We start from the raw sequence: 21,808 nt of genomic DNA on the forward strand, positions 1-21,808 counted from the left end.
AGAATACATAGATGAGTAAATTCACAGGACAAGCTCTCCACATTCCTACCAACAAATTACTATGTGATCTCTAGGTATATAATTTTGATGGTGAACCAGATGCTATATTTAAATAGTTGTTCATCTTGAGATCTGACACTTTAAAGACCTTGAAAAAAGAAATAAAAAAATACCCTATGAATTTTCTAAACAGAAGTACAGTAAAATACTTAGTTAAGTGAACATTTTTAATTTATATTTTAAATATTACCACAGCCACACAACACATGAAAAATGGTGGTATGCTGGCCATCAAGGTAGCTTGGTAGGTAAAGACACTTGCTGCCAACTCTGGTGACCTTACTTTGGTAACCAGGACCCACATGGTATAGGGAGAGAATCAACTTCTCGACCTTGTCTTTTGACCTCCAGGTGCATTTGGCACATATAAGCCCCCCTCCCAGGACATAAATACCCATAAATAAATGTTTTAAAGAAACAAAGGGAATGGTTGTTTACATGTTTCCTTTGCTGTACAATTACACAATTAGAAAGTTAGTGGCTGAAAACAAAAATTTATTGCCTTATAGTTTTGAGGGTCTGAAATCCAAAGTGAATCTCAGTACCCCAAAACCAAGATGAAGGCAGAGTTGCGATTCTTCTGGAGGCTCTAGGAAACCGTTTTCCACTTGTAGAGCTCCCGAGCTCTTCCTGGGCTCTCAGCATCCTCCTAGCTTCAAACCACCAAACCCTGGTTGAGTCTCTTTCTCTCATGGCATCACTGCCAGCTCTCATGGTTCCTTCTACCACATTTAATAGACCCTATGATACAGGGTCTACAGAGACAATCTAGAATAATCAAGTTTTAGACCACATAGTGGTCTTAATTTCAATCACGTCTTCAGTTCCCTCTTAACTGGTTTGTTACATTATGTGTTCAGATTCCAGAGGTGAAGACACAGCCATCTTTGAACATTCTGATAGGTCTTGTTCAGTTTGCCATATGTACAATTAGCTTTTCCTTTAGTGTTCTTCAGAACCTCCATACCCGATCATCCGTCTAAGAGACTATGTAGCCTGAAACATTTTTCAGTATTATCAGGCATCATTTTTGATGATGTTAATAAACCCAGTTGATTTTTCTCTCAATTTACTAAAAAAACAAAAGTCAACTTACTATTAGCTATTTCACCTTCAACTCCCACCCCACTTTTGCTAATATATTTAATGCTGAATAAATTATATTCTGGTATGATGTCTGCCCAGATCCTTTTCCCTAGACAAGATGTCCAAAATTTGAAATTTTACTAGGAAACTACTCAGTTGCCCATGCCAAACCTTCTCTTACCTGAGCTTCCTCACAGCGTTCTTCCCTGCTCAGAACACTTACACACTGTCTCTTTCATTGCCTGCATGGTTCTTCTTCCCTTTCTGTCCAGCTACTTTCTGTTTCTCCCATACGTCCCTACCCCATCTTAGGAAGAACTAGCTAGATCTCCACTGATCAGCCAGGGAGAGAGCTCAGCGGATAAAGTGCCTGCTGCCAAGTCTAACAGCCTAAGTTCAATTACCAAAACCACATGGTAGAAAAAGAGAACTGAGGTCTTCTGGTCTCCAAATGCACTCACTCTATGGCACTTTTACCCCTTCTCCCCAACACCAAAAATGGTTTATGTCTGGTGCTAGCTCCCCAATAGTATAAGGTTTTCACAGCACCTGTACTTTCCTATAATGGTGAGAGTTGTCATTTGTAAGATCATTAATACCTGTTTTTTTTTTCTCATTAGATTAGACAGTAAGAGGAAAAGGTGTGGTTCGTTTCTTCACCCTTAACATTCTCAACATCTAACAAAAATACACATAGCACAGAGTAAGTCCTAAGTAGTTCCTTAGGAATATTTACCTGTATATTGAACAAATAATTCCTTTTGGGGGGGGGGTTCGAGACAGGGTTTCTCTGTGGCTGTGGATGCTGTCCTGGAACTAGCTCTCGACCAGGCTGCTCTTGAACTCACAGAGATCTGCCTGCCTCTGCCTCCCGAGTGCTGGGATTAAAGGCGTGCGCCACCACTGTCCAGCCTCCTTTTTCTTTTCTATCTCATTTCACCCGCATTGCCTGCCCCTCCCAAGTTCAAGTACTCATTATTTCCTTCATGGATACAAATTTCATATTAATTGGTTTAAGGTTTTCCAATTGCATCAATATAAAAGTGGCACATAAAGCCATTCATGGTCTAACCCTATCTATTTGAGCAGGCTGACCTTCCTTATTGCTTTCAAAACTACCCAAGCTACACAGTACAGCAAACTATCAAGCTATCTGTCTGAAATTCCAGGTTCTTCCCAACTGGTCCACTTTCTTACACTCTAATGATTCTGCTTAGAATGCTTTCTATAGCCCATTTCTTCTTTCTCTTCTATACGAACATAACTCATTCCAGTCCCAATCTGGGAAGTTTCCTCCATGGTGTTTTGAAACACACAGCATAATACACCTCCTTTAAAAGCTTCCCATGTCATCCATTCCCATGGATTACACGATCTTCCTCTTTATTTTTCATGCTATGGTTGTTTGAAAATTTTGTCTTCCACTATTTATTCAGTTAAATCTCTACTAAAAGAGATTACTGGCTTTTAAAACTATCTCCAATTCTAATTTAAATTCTGGTAAATGTTTGTTTCATTGTGTATGAGGATATATGAAAATCCACAGTGAGAAATCACATTTCTACTTCTACAAAATCTTTCAAACAATTGATAAAACATTAAATTAAAAGGGGTATATTGGAAAAATGTTCACTTCGGCATCATAATAGAAAAAGCTAGAAATAAGCTAAATGTTCAAGAGTAGAAAATTCTAATGATATATTTCAGAGCAACTAAAAATGAAGATTGTAAAAATTATATAGTAACTCATATATTCATGATATGTTAATTGAAAAAGGTTAAGAGACCTATGATACCATATAATGTCTCTATATGACACTATATAGAGACAATGACTGAAAAGGAACACGGAGACTACATGAACTGTTGATGTGGCTATGACTTCATTTCTTTTATCCAGAGTGTTATAAATGTCACTATAGTAGTCTTTCTTTTGTATTTAAGATCATGTAAATTTATATCCTCTGCATATTGTAAGATTTGTGTATAAATATTTGTGATCATAAATGCACACAAATACATACATGTACATATTATATTTCTCAGCTCTGTCTCCTACAAGCTCCGAGAAGCAGATAATCCAGTATCAATAAGCATACTGAACCTTGGTCCCTGATATCATTTTCCACTAATGGGGAAACAGGCCTTTTGAAAAGGAAATGGACTCCTTAGAAAAAAAGGATTATTCTAGGGCTAAAACAAGGTAAGTATGAGATAAATATGTACTACCTCATTATACAAGTGAGGGAGTACTTTTAAAAGAGGGAAGTAACGTTAACAGAAGCCAAAATAGAAGTTCTTCTACTAGCTACACATAAGACAATCTGAATATCTACATAGTTAACCACATAGTTGAGTATTAGAGGTGAAAGGCAATGATATATTAACCTTCCCTAAGTGATTCCAAAAATTAGTACACAAATATGCAAACAAAAATACAGGTAGAGTGGCTGGAGAGATGGCAGAACAGTTAAGAACACTTTCTGCTCTTGCAGAGAACCTTGATTTAGTTTCCAATACCCATAGGGTGGCTCACAACCATCTCTAACTCCAGTTTCATTGGATCTGATGCCATCTTCTGACATCTAAAAGCACCAGACACACATGGTGGGCATATATACACATAGTCAAAATACTCATACATATAAAATCTAAATTTTAAAAAATATTTGTTGCATATGCCATTAATTCCAACACTTAGGAGGCAGAGGCAGGCGGGTCTTTGATTTCGAGGCCAGCCTGATCCACAGAGTGAGTTTCAGGACAGTCGGGGTTATACAGAGAAACTCTGTCTCAAAAAGCATAAGAGTGTGTGTGTGTGTGTGTGTGTGTGTGTGTGTGTGTGTGTGTGTGAGAGAGAGAGAGAGAGAGAGAGGGAGAGGGAGACAAGAGAGAGAGGGAGACGAGAGAGAGAGAGAGAGAGAGAGAGAGAGAGAGAGAGAGAGAGAGAGAGAGAGAGAGAGAGTTGTAGAGGGAAGTCATAAATGAGAACAGGCAAATACAGAAATGGAATGCAGAAATTCAGATCTACTCATGTAGATAATGAATAGGTAAGTAGGGAAGACAGAAAGGGCCTTGTTCACAAGAGAATGCTGTGGGCTGAAAATGTGGAGAGGCTAATAGATTTGTTCAGTCATTTTGCATCCATCATGTAAACTGTATCAGTAATTAGGAATGTTGAACATGAAGGAAACTTCTGATGAGTAGGATCCAATGTCAAATGGCTCCTCACAGATTGCTTTCTATTTCTAGAAAAGGAAAAACAAAACACAGTAACAACACAGTGGTAAGTTTGGGTCACACACTGACAAGGTGACCAAAATTACAATCACCAGTGAGTAGATGGATATCATGTATGTTCTAGATGTGATACTCTGAGAAACAGAATCTGTGCAGTTGTCTGTTGACAATGCATAATCTTAGTCTGTGAGTAAACCTCAAACACAATGGATATTCTAAAAAAAATGTGCAGTTCCCTTCAAATACAGCTTGAAGCTGTATCCTTCAAATCCATCAAGGACTTAAAAGACAAAGACTGAAAGTTTTCCAAAGCAAAGGGTGCAAAAAAAAAAAAAAAAAAAAAAAAAGGACCACTAAGTGCATCAGCTGTCCCAAGACAGGCACCTGTAAGGGAGAGAAGAGCACTATGAAGGGCCAGCCTCTAAAGTTATAGCACGATGGTAAAAATACGCTCAAGTGTAAGTGTAGTTTATTAAGTGGTCAGGAAATACACTCTCCTAGGAATTTGGAAGTGAATAGTCAGGACCCATGTTTGCCTGAGAAAAGTTCAGGGGCAGGGAGGTAGAGTTGAAAACACGTATATTTGTAGAGAAAGAGAACTCCTCCTCCCACAAGAGGCAGCAAATGACATGATCTTTTAACTTTTTGTAACTGTATAAATTTGAAATTATTTCTGATTTTTTGTCTTTTAGTTCATTTTTAAAGAAACAACAGAAACATAGAGGGGTCTTGAAAACTGGTAAATAAGCTGGGTGTAGTGGCATACTGGGGAGGCAGAAGCAGAGAGATCTAGGAGAGCCAGAACTCCACAGTGAGAGCCTGTGGGGCGGGGGATGGAAAGAAAGAAAGAAAACTGCAAACTGCTAAATAGTTTTTAAACAGCTTGCTTGTGTGTTCTGTTTTCAAGTTACTGTTCAAAATGCTTTCTGACTCTGGCGTCTGTTTCTTTTTGAGTTATGACGTTTTTACAGCTTTAACTAAGTAAGTTAATTTTTTGAAGCCAGCATTTCATCAGTTGTAGCTTACTCATTAGAAACAGTATATCCCACCCCACCCCCACCCCTTTGGTGTGGGGCACTGACATTTCAAGACTTTTATTCCAAAAAAATAATCTACATTTACCATTCATTTGCTGGTAATTGCATTCTAGTTTACAAAAGTAAAGCCTCAGATTTCAAATGTGACTTGGATTCTACTCTATGACAAGGGCACACAGGGCTAAAACTGAGTGGGAAGAAGTGAACAGGACACAGATGATTAAGCCTTTCTAGAAGACAGCTGGGAATTTACACCCTGGTACCCACATACTAAATACTACCTGAACAGTGGGGCTCTCTAGTCTGGTAAGGGGTAGCATGTTTTGTATCTGTGAAGGTCAAATTGGATATTCTTCCAAGGTTTTTTACTCATGAGGGTGATGACTCGTATAAAATCACTTTTTTTCCCCTCTGAAATTTAGCCCAGGAATTTGCACCCTCTTGTGGTGGAAAGTAATTTTTCCCCACTGACTTTCTGTTCAGGCACAAGAACTCTGCGACTAGATTTTGGTTTCTCCCATTTTAATGACTCAGTAAGGATTTGTGGTTTGCTACATAAGATTTTAAACAAAATTGGACAAATATTCTAAAAAATCGCCACATAAATTTTCATCTGAGCAAAATGTAGATAATGGAACACTGCTCAACATGTCACTTCTCAATAATGCAAACCATGGCAGCCATCTCCAACTCCCTTACTCTTCAGTTCTTAAGGAGCTCTCCTGTCTCCTGTTTTTAACACTTCTTTGGGGTGCAGTGGCACTGTAATAAAGCAGGAACATTATCAGTGTGGGCTACAAAGTTGAGTTCTAGGCCAGCCTAAGCTCTATAAAAAGATAGTTTTAAAGTTATGATTCATCACAAGTTGTTTATAATAAAAACTAGAGCAAACACAGTCAATATTCCTGGTTTTTAAACAGTTGGGTTCTTATAAAAAAATTCATTTGATAAGGCTGGAGAAACGGCTCAGTAGTTAGGAGCAATTGCTGATTTGCAGAGGACAGACTTGGTTTTAGCACCCACATAGTGGATCACAACCACCCAACCTCCAAGTCCATTGAATCCACACCCTCTTCTGACATTTGAGGGCACATATGGGATGCACATACATATGTATAGACAAAACACTCATACAAAGAAAATAATTTTTAGAAATCCGTGAGAATTAAAGAAAATGTAACTAAATATAAACCTAAACTGTAGTCACTCAGGAGCAATGACAGTTTTTCTTTTTAAATTTTTCATCTTAATTACCCAAGTGGCAGGGAGGATATCTTGCAAGCAAATAATGAAAAGATGCTCTGTAAGAAAAGTGTTAAAATAGTAACTTATTTTTTTGTCCTGTTAGAGCCCTTTGAAAAGTCGGTTTGCCTAGCTCCTGTACTCTCACCAGCTGTTAAGACGGCAGCACTTATAATCTGAACATCAGGTATCATCTGTAAAACAAAAATACTATCTACTTCATAGAGGTGTTGTGGGCAGTGAAAACGTCTAGTCTGCAAAGCGCTTGATAGAGTAGGCACTATAGTTTCAGTACCCGGTAGCTCTTACAACTTTCTCGGGGCTTCATACAACGGAAGCCTATCTTTGTGAATCCATAATTTACTACACCATTAAAAAAGTGTTTTTTTGAAAAGCACTAGAGACGTCCAAAACCTTGTACTTCTCCAAACCAGAACCGAAAGCTCGGGTGAAGGCTTGCAGACGGTGGGCGGGTCGCGCGCCTCCGGGTGTGGAGGGAGGAGAGAGGCGCGGGTACTCCGGGTGTGACAGCTGCGCACTGGTCGTCCGACCGAACCGTGAAGTTCTTACCTCGTCAAGTGGTTCGAGGCTTAGGTGCGACAGATCTGTGAGGCGCTGGTGGAGGGCGAGGGCTCCACCCCGGCGCGCTTTAAGTTCCTGCGCAGCCCTGCGAGCCTCAGAGGCACCCTCGGCGGTTAGGAGTCTACTTAAGGGCGGTTTTTGTTTGTTTTGTTTTTTTTTCACGAAACGCTTAAGATGGACCCTAATTTGTTTCCTCTCAAAGGCAGAGAACTTGTGTGTCCCCCGGAGTGGTGTCTGAAAGGTGAACATCTCCGCTGCGGCACAAGGGCGACGCTGGCACACACGCCCGCGGAAGACGCGGGGGACTGGAACCGAGGAAGTGGAGAGCCTTGCGCCACGAAGACTCTGCGCATGTGCCGGGGCATGGGGCAAGGGGGGGGGTAGAAGTTTTCCGCATGCGCAACAGGGTCGCCGGGAGGGGGGTGCGGCCGAGACAGCTGTGGGGACAGCCCGCGTTCCCGGCATGCCCCGGGGCGGCGGGGTTGGCTCTAACGAATTTGAATGAGGAGCCTCAGCGCTTTCGGCGCCATTTTCGAGTGATGCCTGATCTCATCAATCTAGCGGGACGGAAGGGGTGACCTGTCCGAGCGGAGCGCGACGCCAGGATCGCGCCGAAAAAATCCCCTCCCCCGAAATCACCAGAACACAACTTCAAACCGAAGGGCAGCCGACGGGGCGTCGCCGGGTTTGGCGCAGACGGTAAGAGCCTGAAGTGGTGGCAGAGCGGATCTCCGGAGGTGGCGGCGGGGGCACGGCGGACCGTGAGGGGTGCAGGCGCTGGGCTCTGTCTGCCCTCACTTCCATCGCGGGGACCCCCAGGGGGCCGGGGCACTCGGGTGTCCACCGCGGGCGGGCGGCGCCTGGCTGACGGGCGGGAGCGCGGAGCGGCGGCGCTGGGGGAAGGGAGGCGCAGTTTGAGCGGGACGCGGCCGAGCGGCCGCCGCCCGACCTGTCACCGCCACCGGCCGGGGCGCGGAGCCCGCGCCTTCCTGACAGGCGCGCCCCTCCCCGGAGCTCGGGCCGGCCGGCCGGGCGAAGGCCGTCTCCTGCCGGGAACCTTGGGTCGCGCGCGGGAGGGGCGGCTGCCCCGCGGTGCCCGGTGTGCGCGGCGCGGCGCGCGGGAGAGGCGGCGCTGGCCGGCCCGGGGTCGGGGCGCGGCGGACAGATGCTGGGCACCGGCTCGGTCATTTCGTCGTTGCCCTGCCGGCGGTACCCCCTCCCTCGAGGGGGAAGGGGGCTGGGGTGAGAGGAGAGATGGGGCTTGGAGCTTGCGATTTCCTTTGCGTCGCGCGCTTAGGAGGCTTCCCCCCCACCTCCGGTCCCCGAAACGCGCGTCTCAAGGAAAAGTGGTGGGAAACTCGGTGTCTCCGGCGGACAAGCCTTTTGCCCCGACGACTTAACGGTAACTTCTTGCAGGTCTCACCTTTTCTTGAGAACTCTTGACGCCGAGGCGGAAGAAAGCGGGGTTGTTCCCTTTAGGGGGTTCTTTTTTTCCTTAGTAGCTGTTGGCTTTTTGTCAAGCCGGAGTCGGCAACTCTTGAAGAAGCCAGTGACAGCTTTAAGTGTCGGTACTCGGTAGGCACTAGGCTTTGTGAAGAGTCCACATTAAACACCCAGGAGATCTTGATCCCTTCCCCCCTCAGAGCACCCCTAGATTAACCCTTTGCTGCTGAGCTGATGTGACGTTCTGCGTCAGGGTCGCCCGGGTCTGGGTTCCGAACGTTCTGGAGATGCTTTTGCAGCAGCTACTCGGTTATTCGCAGAGAGGAGTAAGGTTCCCTGGGAACCCCGGTGATGTTCTGTTTCTGTTCCGGGCAGGCCCCCTGCAGAGCTTTCTCTCCGCGGAATTGGATCAGAACCGAGGATTTGGTATCTGTCTGTGAAGACTGGGGACCCGCCCTCATTTAGACCCTTTCCAGGAGAGTGAGAGCGCAATGTGATGTTTTTCAAATTGTGTCTAACGGAGCTCCCCACCGCCGCACTTCTTACCCCCTGATTGGCTGGAAGGGAGCGGGACTGGGGGGTTTGAATGTGGAACGAGGAGCTGATAATTCTCCACCTACGGAAAAACTGTGTTTGTTCAGAGAACTACTCAAATAGACACAGAAAAATAAAAACGTAGTTTTTTTGTTTTGTTTTTACAAAATTGGTACCCAATAGAGTTGTTTCTTCCATAAAGCCTTTCAGATGGTTCTGAAATGTGTATTAAAAAGTAAAACTGAAGAAGCAATTTTCAGAAAACTTTCTGCTGTTGCAGTTAACAAGACCTATTCCTCTCTGTTCATTGGTTGAAAACTGCGCCAAAGGATCTACACTGGTTTTTTTTTTCCCTTGATAGAAATTTTTCATCTTAACCATGTATTTATTGGATGCAGATTATGGAAAATGTGTTTCTTTCATTTTGTTGAAAGTAAACTTTAATCTGTTCTACATTTTTCATAAAAGTTAAGTATATTCTTAAAACTTTGCAGCACTATTTTAAAATGTTTTTCTAACTCAGCCGTTATAGTGGCTTGAAAATTTTAATTTACAAGACTTTAATGTTTCTTAATTGCTAATATAACAGGTAAGTATATGCAGATGAGCTTATATGATAGATTATTATAGTCCTCTGACAAATTCTTTATGAGGAAGTGTGTTGTATACAGCAGTCCATTTGTGTTGCTTTATTTGGTTGGTTTCAGTTAGTTTTTGTTTGGTGTTGCTTTAAACAGTCATCAATATTTATTCCCCTGCTTGTCATTCCTTTTAGTTGCATCTTGATAACAGACAATGTGGTTTTGAAAGAGTAGATGATTTTGAAGGGAATTCTTAAATTTTTATATTTTATAAATTCTTGAAATGTTGAGACATGATTTCTGTTTTCACTTTAAGACAAATGCACATTAGAAATATCCAAATGAAACATTTTAATTTCTATTAATAAATACGTTCTATTTTGTATTACTTTCATAATAATAATTTTTACTAGAACCGCGATCCTTTTTCTAAATCTGTTTATTTTGAATCTTTTCATAAAATTATCTGTAAAATTTGACTTAATAAAATTGTAAAAGATCTCGTTTCTCTTCTACATGTAATTATATTTAAAGTGCCAATGCTAATGAGTTTTGCTTTGCTTTTCGTGTTGGTTTATGAATTTTTATTTTTATTCAAATTATGTAGCTGGGAGAGAATTATGGGAGTGGGGAAAGCTTTATATTCCACCAAACCGTACACTTTAGTTTATGGAATTTGTTTTGTTTTGAGGGTGTTTTGAATGAGGGTTTTTTTTCTTCTGTTTTGTTTGTGTTACCAACTTTTTGAAAGAAGTGATTGGTCCTTTTTTTAAACTAATTCACTTAAAGCTTTAGAACACACTAGCAGCTAAATAAATTCCACAACATTCAAAATATCTCTTTTACTGCTAGACAGGAGGGAGAATTCCAGTAGGTATATACCTACTTATTTAAATGCTTATATGCACTTATCTGTGTTTTTCTGTAGAAATTGATTATTCTCATTTTCTGTTCTGTTGTGAAGACTGCAAAAGTCATTTATTACCACAGGAAAATAGCACTGAAGAATGATACTGCTACAATAGCTGTCCTGGTCCTACATTTACATACTGTAGGGGACAGGGAACAAAAGTACCAGCTTCCCTGGTGGCATTGATTTTTCATTTATTTATTCTTTACTATTTCCACTTAAAAGTCTGATTTTAGATGACTTTTTAAAAAAACCGTTGTCTTCATTGTACATTTAGAAAATGTAGCCTAAGGTTTTTGTATCAATTAGACTAGTATATCTTTTAATGTTTATCAGGAACCACACTTACGAATAAAAATTTCAAAGTAGTGTTCACATTCTAGATTCCATGTTTCCTTCCCGCTTGTGTACTGTGTTTTAGTTTTGGTTTCATGAAGTCTGTGTACAGTTTTATTTCTGTTATTCAGGTGTTTATATATGTGTAGTAACAATTAAGAATGTTGAAGAAACCTTTAGTATAGAACTATTAGTCAGCTGATTGAGTTCACAGAAAGAAAAAAATTTAGTAATTCTTCAGCAAGCCTTTGACAATTAGATTATAAAGATACAGTTATGGAAATTTTATAAAAATCACAAACCTTAAAATGGTTCCAACCTTAAAGATGCTTTTGTCTTTTTTTATTTTCTTTAGTTTAAATGACACTTAATCTTTACATTGATTTCTTTTTAACCCCCTTTATGAGAACCAGATAATTAACATGATTGTAATTAGGACAACACATTTTAGAAAAACTTGTATGGCTATACATAGTTTGTCCTTTTTATTTTTTAATTGCACAAACTTAGAAACACTTTGTACTCTTTGCAATTAATTTTGGCATATAATTAGATTTCAAAGTAGGGCTTGCTGTAACTTTGTGGTCTCAAATCTCATAAAACCAAAGGAAATCAGTAATAAAATACCACTTTATTTCAACTAAGTGTTGAAAATGAGATTACACATTTTATTTTAAGAGGTTACAATATTAGAACTTTAAAACTGATGGTTTGTCTTAAACGTGATGTCTATTTTAAAATTTATTGCTAATACAATATCTGATTGTTAGTATGTACAAATGCTCATAAATTATATAAATAACACTTTCAGGTAGGAAACTTTTTTGCTTATTTTTTCTTGCCTGTATAAAAGATGTTTTAAAGGACTTTTCTTTGAGGCAGGTTTCAAATAATGGAGTTAATAGTAAATGTGTGTGTGTGTGTGTGTGTATTTTATTCTTAATACTTTTTTTGAAGTTGTGATTTAGTGTGCTTTTATTTAAACCCATCTTATTTCATCAAAGAAAGGTTACACAGGAAAGATTTGTGATATTTTCCAAGCATAAATAGTAAACTATAATAGATTTGAGTTTTACTTTTGGAGATTTTTCTTTTAATCCTATACATTAGATTTTGTATCCAAACCTCTTTTGTATCTAGTATTTTTATATTATTTCAAAACATATTACTATTTTAAAGTTTAACATTTAATTTTCTGTCATTTTCTTTGCATTTTAAATTTATGATCCTATATTTCAAGGCACTCAAATATTAAAAATATCTTTATATTTTGAAAAATATTATGCAAAAAATTCTTTAATTTTTGAAGATAACATATTTGAACTGGTGTTTCTTAGACATAAGATGGTGTGGAGTTTTTATTTTTCCCATTAAACAAAATTTAGCAACAGAGGAATAAAGGGACTTTTGGTTTTCGCTCTTACTAGAAAACTCCCACAAAGCATTATGATTCATATATAGTACATTTATCTCTTTAGTAATTTAATAATTTGATATTTTAATGTATTTCTTATCAGTTAAGTCATTAAGATCCAGAAAAGTGAAACAATAAAAAAGAAAAAGAAAAATGAAGTTGCATTTCACCTCTGTTTGGAAGCATTAAAAGGCTAGTGTAGTAGTGGTCCATTTAAAAATTTTTAAATTGGTTAGAACTGTAATATTAAAATATTTGGAAATGTCCACTCAGGCATAGCGTGACTGAAGTAGAGAATAATGATAATTTGTCATCATTGATTCATTTAGTAATTTTAGGGGAAGGATAGTCGAATTTTATCCATAACCCTTGCATAGTTTTTAGGCTATATGGATTTTAGAAACACAAAGAATAATCTTCCTTAGTCCTTTCAAAGCTACCTGCATATGCATACTCATCCATGCTGCTTTGAAAATGAATGTCATAGAGGGAAATGAAAGCAGAAACTTATCTGATTTGTTTTAAGAGGCTTTGGGTGATAATGCATATCACAGGTGTTCTTAATCAAGTTATTTTCTGTTCGAAAAACATTTTCATAGTAGAGGTTCTTAAGTGTTGCAAGACGGTTATTTTCAAGATTTAACTCTGTTCAGAGATGAACTAGGACTACAAGAGATATTTCTATCTATTGTGTGTCTTCATATAATAATACATGACATTTTTATTGCAGATTTTAACCTTTAGAAGAGAACCAATTTTGGAAAACAACCTGTTTCTTTGACTGAATGCTGGCATAATGCATTGGAACACAATAAAGGATTAAGGTATACTAATGTGGCTTTTTGTTTTTTGTTGTTTTAAGTCAAGGTTTTGTCTCTACAGCCAACCTGAAACTTGCTATGTATCCTAAGCTGGCTTGAAACTACTGATTTTCCTGCCCTGGCCTCCTCTTTAGTGCTGGTGTTGTAAATATGTCAGTGTGTCTGCTTTGCACTAACGAATTTTCAAAACCTATCATAACTCTTTGTAATGTAATTGGATTTGATAGTAATGCTGAAACATTTAAGTGATCTAAAATCAATAAGTAAAGAATAAACACAGAAATCCTGTAAATTGGCTGAATCTAAGTGTCTTTCTTGTTAAAATTCAGTTTTTTAAGAATATAGTTGATGTTTTTATAGTGCTGGAGTAGACTCACCTGCATTTATTCCCTACCGCACCCCCAAAGTATACATGATGTTTTCTTTCCTTTTTTCTAAGGGTGTTACTGCAGTGTGCTATGTAAGGTATTTAATTATGTAGTGGACTTTATTCTTACAAAATGAAGTGTTTAAGTCAAGTGGAATTTGCTGCTTGGCCATTTGACAAGTGGAGAAGTAGAGCCTAAAAATTAGATAAGATTAATGAAAATATTTTAAGAAGAGTTGAAGTATTCTAAGTACTGCCCTAACCAAAAGTCACAATTTGGTTGAAACTGAAAAACCTACTTAAGCATAAACAGGTATCTTATTCATAGATACTCAGAACATCATTAGTATCAAAAATTAACAGCAGTCTAATGATAAAATTATAGATTGCTTAAACTTCTAGTGACTATGTCTTAACCTCCAAAATACTTATCCTAGACCATTTTTCTAATGTTTACTTGATTTTTATAGTTTTAGTTGAACATTTCAAATAGTATTCAGCTTAAGCAATTTTTGTTTTCTAGATGTAATCTGGCATAGTAAAAATGAATTTACTGAACATTATTACTAAATATTACTTGATTAGTTTTTTTTCTACTGAAGTGTTAACCATAAGTTTTAGTACTATTTGCTAAATAGAATGAGAGTTGCTAAAATGTAACTAATTTTCTTTAGACACTTTTAACTAAAAATATGTAACAAATAGAAAATCCCAAAGACTTGTTTTCTTAAGAAGTGTAATTTAATCTTAAGAATAAATTATAATTTTCCTGCTCAGAAAACTGCTTTTAACTTTAAAACAGTGTAAGTATTTTAGAACAAATTCCCAGGTGTGTTTAAGAATGCTAGAATATTGAAATAAATATTAAAATACTAAAATACTGGAATTTGGTACTTTTATATTATGAAATAGATAATCCAGAAATGTGTATCTGTTAATAGTTGAGGTGAAATAGAAATCAGAGTTTAAATAAGGGTACATTTCTGGTACTTTATGTTATGTTGATATCATATTATATGCTGATTGTTTCTGATAAATACAAAGTATGGAATGTCTTTAACTTTAATCTTAAATATTATGACAAAATAGTTTTATTGAGTAAAAAATGAATAAAAATCTCTCCCTCTATCTTAATATTAACATGAAAATGGAGTATCTGAAACAAAAAATTGAGGTCTAATTTATTACTTTTAATCCAGATAGTTGACAGAGCTTTAATGAGTTAAATGAAGGAGAAAGCAATATATGAGTTTGTAGTGTAGATAAAGATTTAAATGCACAGTTGTTACAAATGTAGAGTTCAAAATTTATGATAATCTGAGGGTTTCAGAATTTACTGTTTGAACACAAATATTTGACATTATCACGTTATTGTTCTCTACAAGTATAAACTGACTTATGAATATAGGAATTTAGTTTGTTAAATAATTTAGTATTCTAAAAGCATTAGTATAGCTATTAAAAGTTTTCATGTAGTTGGTTACTTCTGATAGAGTAAGAAACCTTAACTTGGCTAATAATAAAAGCTGTTGCAGTTATGTGTGATTAGGTGTTCTTTAACCGGCCTTTAAAGGACATATTATAAGTACTTCAAATTTGTGAATCTCTCCCATTCTCTTTTAATATACAGTTTATTAGATAAGAATTTGAGGAAAGAGATTTACTGTGTTGATTTAAATTTCTTAAAAGTTTTTCCCAATGATAGAATTTTATTTCGAGTATAATATTTATACTTTCAGTTAAAGGCATAATCAGGGTTCCAGGAAAAATAATTGCCCTTAAAGTACAATTGTACCATCATTGTTTCTATCTTACTGAAGTATTTACCTTAGGGTAAAAAGAATACTTTAATAACTAGGATGGGAGTAATTTAATATCTGTTGATGAAGGGGGCCTTAAATTATTAACTGTGATTATATAATGCTACTTCATAAACATGACTTACATTTTAAGCTGTTTGTTAGTGGAATCAAGTTTTCTTTGATAGGGATTTTAAAGTATTGCAAAGATTTGCTAAATAATAAACATAATTAACAAACATTTTAATTGTTTATTTGTGGCAGTTTCCTACATGTATATATTTTGTGGTTTTTCTAAAGGTAACAAATATTCCTAATTTATTTGTATTGTTTTTCTTAAGTGAGGCCTTTCTGATCAACATTTTCTCAGTAGGCAATATTTAATTAATTTTAAGGCTTTAAATTTTTTAAAAATAATGACTTTGAAGTAGAATTTCTGTTCTCAGCACTGTGAACCACACTTTGGACATATTACTTTGATATTCTGATAGAATCACTTGAAAACATGTGGCATGTTCAAATATGATTTCTGTAATTGATCAATCATTACTATTTCTATGTCTAAATTTCATAAATTTTAAATTCCTTTTGTACTAAATAAATATATTCAAGCTTACCTTGTTAATCCTGTGAGGATTTTTTATGTATATTTTTTATTCTAGCATTCTTTATTGATAGCTAAGTGAAAATTTTTTTATTATTATTTTTACAGAATACCTAATACTATATTGTCACTATTTAACATTTTTTAATTTTTTAAACTTAAAACTAACATTCAAGACTAGTTATTATTAAATTTAATGTCTAGTTCTAACCTGTGTTGATTTTTTTTTTTTTTTTTTTCCTTTTTTCGAGACAGGTATCTCTGTACTGATTTGGAGCCTGTCCTGGAACATGCTGTGGAGACCAGGCTGGCTTCGAACTCACAGAGATCTGCTTGCCTCTACCTCCCAAGTGCTGGGATTAAAGGCGTGTGCCACCAACACTTGGCTTTTTTTTTTAATAACATCCAAATTTTGTTTTATATATTTCTGAGGCAATGCTTAAAGGGTTGAAAGATGACTTGCATTTAAAGTTTTAGATCTGTAGACAACATTTTATTATATTTAAAGCATTTTAACAGAATAAGCATTAATATTTTTGGCTTAACTAAGGCTTTACCTCTAATACACATAATATACTTTTAAGATAGATTACATCTAGAAATTTTTGATTAGTTGTGATTTTTAAAATTTTATTTTATTATTGTGTATATGATGGGGTGGTGTATGCAGAGAGTTCAGAAAGCAGCCTTGTATAGAGTCTCTCCCTTCACCTCAGTGTGTTCCAGGGTTGAAACTCGTAGATTGTCAGGCCTGCATAGCAGGCACCCCTACCCACTGAGCCATATTGCCAGCCTTAGTTGTGGTTTTTGTTAACTCTTTTAGGCTAGGTCTAGGAAGTATTGTATCTTGGTAGAGTACTTGGCTGGGCATGCCACAGCCCCAGAACAATTCCTGAACTCTAAGGGGTGAGGAATCATTGTCTGAATCCTTAATACTTTGTTTATTATTTGCTGTTCTAGAGATTGAACCAAAGGTCTTCTACTAACAGACTCTCTACCACTGAGCTCTATACCCAGTGCTAGAGTCTCAGGGTTTGGGGCTTTTGTTGGTTTGTTTGCTTGTTTTGGGAGGGTGGGGGGGGGGATTGTTATTGTTCTGTTTTGTTTTGTTTTTCTAATAGTACCTAAGTCAACACATGATAGTGATTCAGTACATGATGCCTGGGAGGGAATCAGGGATATTTTGTGAGCAAAAGTGCAATTTATTTCTTGATTGGAATTTGTACAACTAGGGAAGTCTGCATTCAGTCTTGACAGATGCTTAAAACTCTTCAGAGAGTTTTGGTAACTGAATAGTTAAATGTAGCCTTAAAAGCTGAAATTGTTATGTGTTATTAGCTTCTTTAGATAACGTTGTAGGTTCCCTCTCTAACCAAATTATTAATTTTGTCTTTCCTGTCCACCTTACCCTTTTTAAATTCCTTCTTAAATAATGATACAAGTGGACTTGGCAAGTGAATTGTTCTGAAGCACTTCTTGGAGGTAGTTGCATATGCTTTTTAAATAGTAGGAGCATCAGTGGTGAAGAAGCAAGTGTCACCACCATAGCAGTTGTTCTTGTCCTTTATAAGAAGTGAAGTTGGGTTCGAGGCCAGCCTGGTCTACAAGAGCTAGTTCCAGGACAGCCTCCAAAGCCACAGAGAAACCCTGTCTCGAAAAAAAAAAAAAGAAGTGGATTTGGGTGGTCACTGCTGCTTGTCAGCTGGCTGTTCTGCAGAGTGCTCAGTGTATAGTAATAGCTTTGCACCCAAGTGGAAAGGTTTTCCATATGTGGTTTGCAGACTAGTCTCTTTGAAAGATACTTTCTTCCCAGTGTGCCCTTAAGAGGACAGTAAATATTTGTGGTTCATGGACTTTTTTTTAAACTGGTTACTCAGTGCTGTTATATTTGTTTTTGTTTGTTTGTTTATTTATTTTGGTTTTTCAAGACAGGGTTTCTCTATTTTTGCTTTGGAGCCTGTCCTGGAACTCGCTCTGTAGACCAGGCAGACTTCAAACTCAGAGATCCGCCTGCCTCTGCTTCAGGAAGTTTCACCTGTTATAGATAAAGTTGAAAATTTTTACAAGTATGTTTGCTATTCCATACTTTTTACTTTTAAGCTAATAGAATAGGAAAACTTACTAGTAATTAGGTTGCTGATGCCACAAATTCAGATACATATGTGAGAAAGAAAAGTTGTGGCCATACAGGAATATTTCTTCCACTTTGAGGGAATATTATTTTCCTTTTATAACCTCATATAAAGAAGGCTGAATTATTGTTAGTTTCACTATAATAAAAACATTCTATACTTCATGTTGTCAGTAATCGGAACCAACATAGGCCATAGATGAAAACCTTTAAACTATTTTATATTTCTAGTCATACTTTTATGAGTTCTTAAAAACATACCATGTCAAATTCTACATCTTTTAGAAATTACTTTGTAATTTCAAGTAATATAGTTTTATAGACGCGTATACTTCTATTTTCTCAAACTTTCATTACCTGCATATGTTATTCTCCCCTTTTATCTGTGTAATTGCAGTTCTAGATAAGTGAATATTGGATCTCTTTAAAGTTCTGGTTTCATTGGTAGACTTTGGTAGAAAACTAAAAGTGACGTTTAGTTTTGTGTTAGTCAGTGCCCTAATTTAAAGTCTGACATTTGCCGATGTATTTTTAAAAGATAACCATCATTGCTCCTTGGTTATCGTCATTAAAATCGCTTCTTATATTTTTGGTTGTGAGCCTGACCTTTAATGGCTGGGCCATCTCTCCAGCCCTAAAGTCACTTCTGATCCATCTCCATGCTTAATGTTTGTTTTACCAGTCATAGTAAACTCAGAATATCATTTCTTTGGTATTACTATCAAAAATGGCTTTTGTCACATTGTGTGTTTATTTATCTGAATTAATAATTGACCACAGTCTATTCTGGTATTAGGAAATTATAAATTGAAATTGCTTTTTTAGGCTACTACTGTTTTTAATATGTTGATATAATTTGACAGATAGGCATACTAATATTGTACATGCTTAACCTAAAAGTTAGATGCATAATCCTCTGTTGAAAATACCTGCCACCCTGATTGATTCCTGCTGAATGTCTGTGGACTGACTACTAGAATGAGCTAAAATAAAGCATTTTTCCTGACCTACTTAATCAAAATTGTGGTCCTAGATGGCCAGAATTTATGCTTTTTACCCGCTCTAAAGGATCCCCCCTCTTTGTTTTAACGGAGCACCACAAAGGTGGGGTAGTGGCAGGGCGGAAAGGATTGTTCATACCAAACCATGACATCTGGCTCATCCACCATATCCCAGCTATTGGTTATCTTGGATCTAATAAAGTTCAGTATCTAATTAGGAATCTTATCATTTCTACAGCACTTGTAAGTGTTGGTATTTCCTTAGTCTTATGAAGAACAATCTGTTTTCAGAACTTTTATTTTTGTGAAATGTTTTGGAACAAATTTTGGCCCTATGTTAATGTTACACACACTTGAGAGCGGTTGGCTGGAGAAATGGCTCAGCTGCTAAGAGAGAGCACTTACTGCTCCTGCAGAGGACCCAGGTTCAGTTCCCTGAACCCACATGGCAGCTATAGCCCTAGTTCTAGGAAATCCAACACCTTCTTCTGACCTCTGTGGGTACCAGCCATGCAAATAGTGCACAGATAAAGGCACCCATGCATACAATAGATGTCAAAAGTAAGATAAAAACGTTCATTTTTTACACAGAAGTAGCTATTTTTCTTAAATGTATTTTCAAATGTTGGCGAAAATACAAGGTTTTCTCTAGTTTGGAGCTCTTGGCAATGTCATAATAATACAGTTGAACTTGTAATAGACTCCCCATTATATAATGTGACATAGTCATACTGCATAGCCATTAAAATAAGAGTTGTGTATATTATTCTGGATGACTGTACTCAGCAAAAAATTAACCTTTGAGGAGAACAATGTATGTATATAACAGTTAAATTTGTAGTTATAGTGTAAAAAACTTGCATAGGAAATGAATACTAAATTCAAGATTGTAGTTACATCTTAAAGGAATGAGACCAGGGCTTGGCATATCAGGATCTCATGTATATTTGGGATATTGTTTTAAAAGTTCAGTGGAGCTGAATTTGGGGTGGAGATTCATGTTGAAGTATGGAATTCATGTTGGCATTATTGAAGGGGGAATTGGTGAATTTTGAAATAGATTATTTTGAAATAAAAAGAAATGCACCCTTTTGTGAGAAAGTAATCTGCAATAAATATACACTTGGAATGCTCTGGTAAAAGCATAAAGATTTTGTATATTCTTTCAATAAGTACTTGTGTGTAGTTCTGTTTGCATATTCCAGTAATCCCAGCACTTGGGAAGACGAGGCAAGGGGATCCCAAGTTTAAGGCCAGGCTGGGCCATATTAACAAGACTGTTTCCAATAATAGGAACACAGTATAGAATGTCTCACAGAAGTAAAATATTGTGACTAACTGAAGTTACTAGGATGTTGTAAAGACTGATCTGTAGTATATTTTCCTGCTATGCTTCAAGGTCTCTGAATCCTTTATCTTTAAGTAAAGTGCAGCCATATAAACAATTTCTTTATCACTACTTTCACTTAGTTTTTGCTTCAGGCAATTTCTGAGCAATATTTTCTTTTGTTGTGGTCATAGCATAATGTTTTATTCCCACTGATTTTTTTTCACTGCATTTTAAGCTCTTTGTGGTTTTCTACATTGTATTAGAGTTCTTGTAATAGGGAAGTGTGTAGACTTTGTGTGTGGGGGTTGTGTGTGCTGTGAATGGAGAGAAGATGTCCTCAGAATTCAGCATACTCCAAGTTAGACACTTAAAGCATCAGTTTTAGCTACACTTGACATACTCTAGTTTTAAATATTCAGAAAGTAGTTTTAATGAGAAAGCACATTTTACAGACTTAATGACAATGCACTGGATTGAAATTACAAAGACTAACTTCTAGTAAATTGTAATCTGTGATTATTATGTAATGTGTAAGAATCAGAAAACAGTGATTGCTGGCATCAGTTGAAAACGTTTTTGCATATGTAATAAGCTCAAATTTTAAAGTCTTCACTCTTTTTCCCTAGGTTTAACAATGGTAAAAAGAAGATATTACTAGAACAGCCCTCTAAGTAGCCCAACAATTATTTTGTAAGTATTGGCTTCCAGGTCCCTCCTCAGTGGCTTGCTGTCATGTTTCCATTCACTTTATTTTTCTGTCTATCCTAGAATAACGTAATCTCTCCTCAGCTCTCTATTCATTGATGTTTGATTTTAATTTAGTTTAGAACAAGAATGATTTCATTGCCATAGGCAACTTTACTAGTGTGGAAAGTGTTTTGTAGAAAGGCCCTGTTATCTGCAAGTCTGAGAAGCACAATATTAAATCATTCCTCCAGAGTTTACAAATAAGTAAAGATCTTTTTTTAAAGCTTACATATTTTTATTTTATGTTTGTTTACTGCATGTATATATGTGTACTGTGCTTGGGCCAGAAGAAGGCAATGGATACCCTGGATTTGGAGTTCTAGGATGTTGGTTGTGAGCCACCATATGGGTGCTAGGAACCCTGGTATCTACAAGAGCAAGAAGTACTCTAAACCAGGGAGCCATCCATCTCTCATTATTCAAGTTTATTGATCTTATAGTAGCCTCTTGAAATATTTTTTGTTTTTGCATTAATTTGAAACTTCTTTATGAGACACTTTTTACGTTTAGCTTTTTAAAACTTCAGGAAATAGGAAAAACGGC

General features: G+C 37.0%; 1 protein-coding gene across 1 annotated transcript; it reads right to left on the reverse strand.

Moving 5' to 3' along the window:
- Positions 1 to 5,928: 5,928 nt before the first annotated feature.
- On the reverse strand, positions 5,929 to 8,435 carry LOC121137790 (basic proline-rich protein-like). The gene is made up of 2 exons (XM_040740500.1): positions 7,236 to 8,435; positions 5,929 to 6,185 (listed from the first exon to the last, which is right to left on the reverse strand). Exon 1 carries the CDS (start codon positions 8,433 to 8,435, stop codon positions 7,899 to 7,901), a length of 537 nt encoding a protein of 178 aa, XP_040596434.1. The 3' UTR covers positions 5,929 to 6,185; positions 7,236 to 7,898.
- Positions 8,436 to 21,808: the final 13,373 nt, after the last annotated feature.

Source organism: Mesocricetus auratus, unplaced genomic scaffold (assembly GCF_017639785.1).
Source record: "Mesocricetus auratus isolate SY011 unplaced genomic scaffold, BCM_Maur_2.0 Super-Scaffold_100707, whole genome shotgun sequence".
Lineage (NCBI taxonomy): Eukaryota > Metazoa > Chordata > Mammalia > Rodentia > Cricetidae > Mesocricetus > Mesocricetus auratus.

Excerpts from the sequence above, each read along its gene's own strand:
- LOC121137790 (XM_040740500.1), bottom strand. The coding sequence starts at position 8,435 with ATGACCGAGCCGGTGCCCAGCATCTGTCCGCCGCGCCCCGACCCCGGG.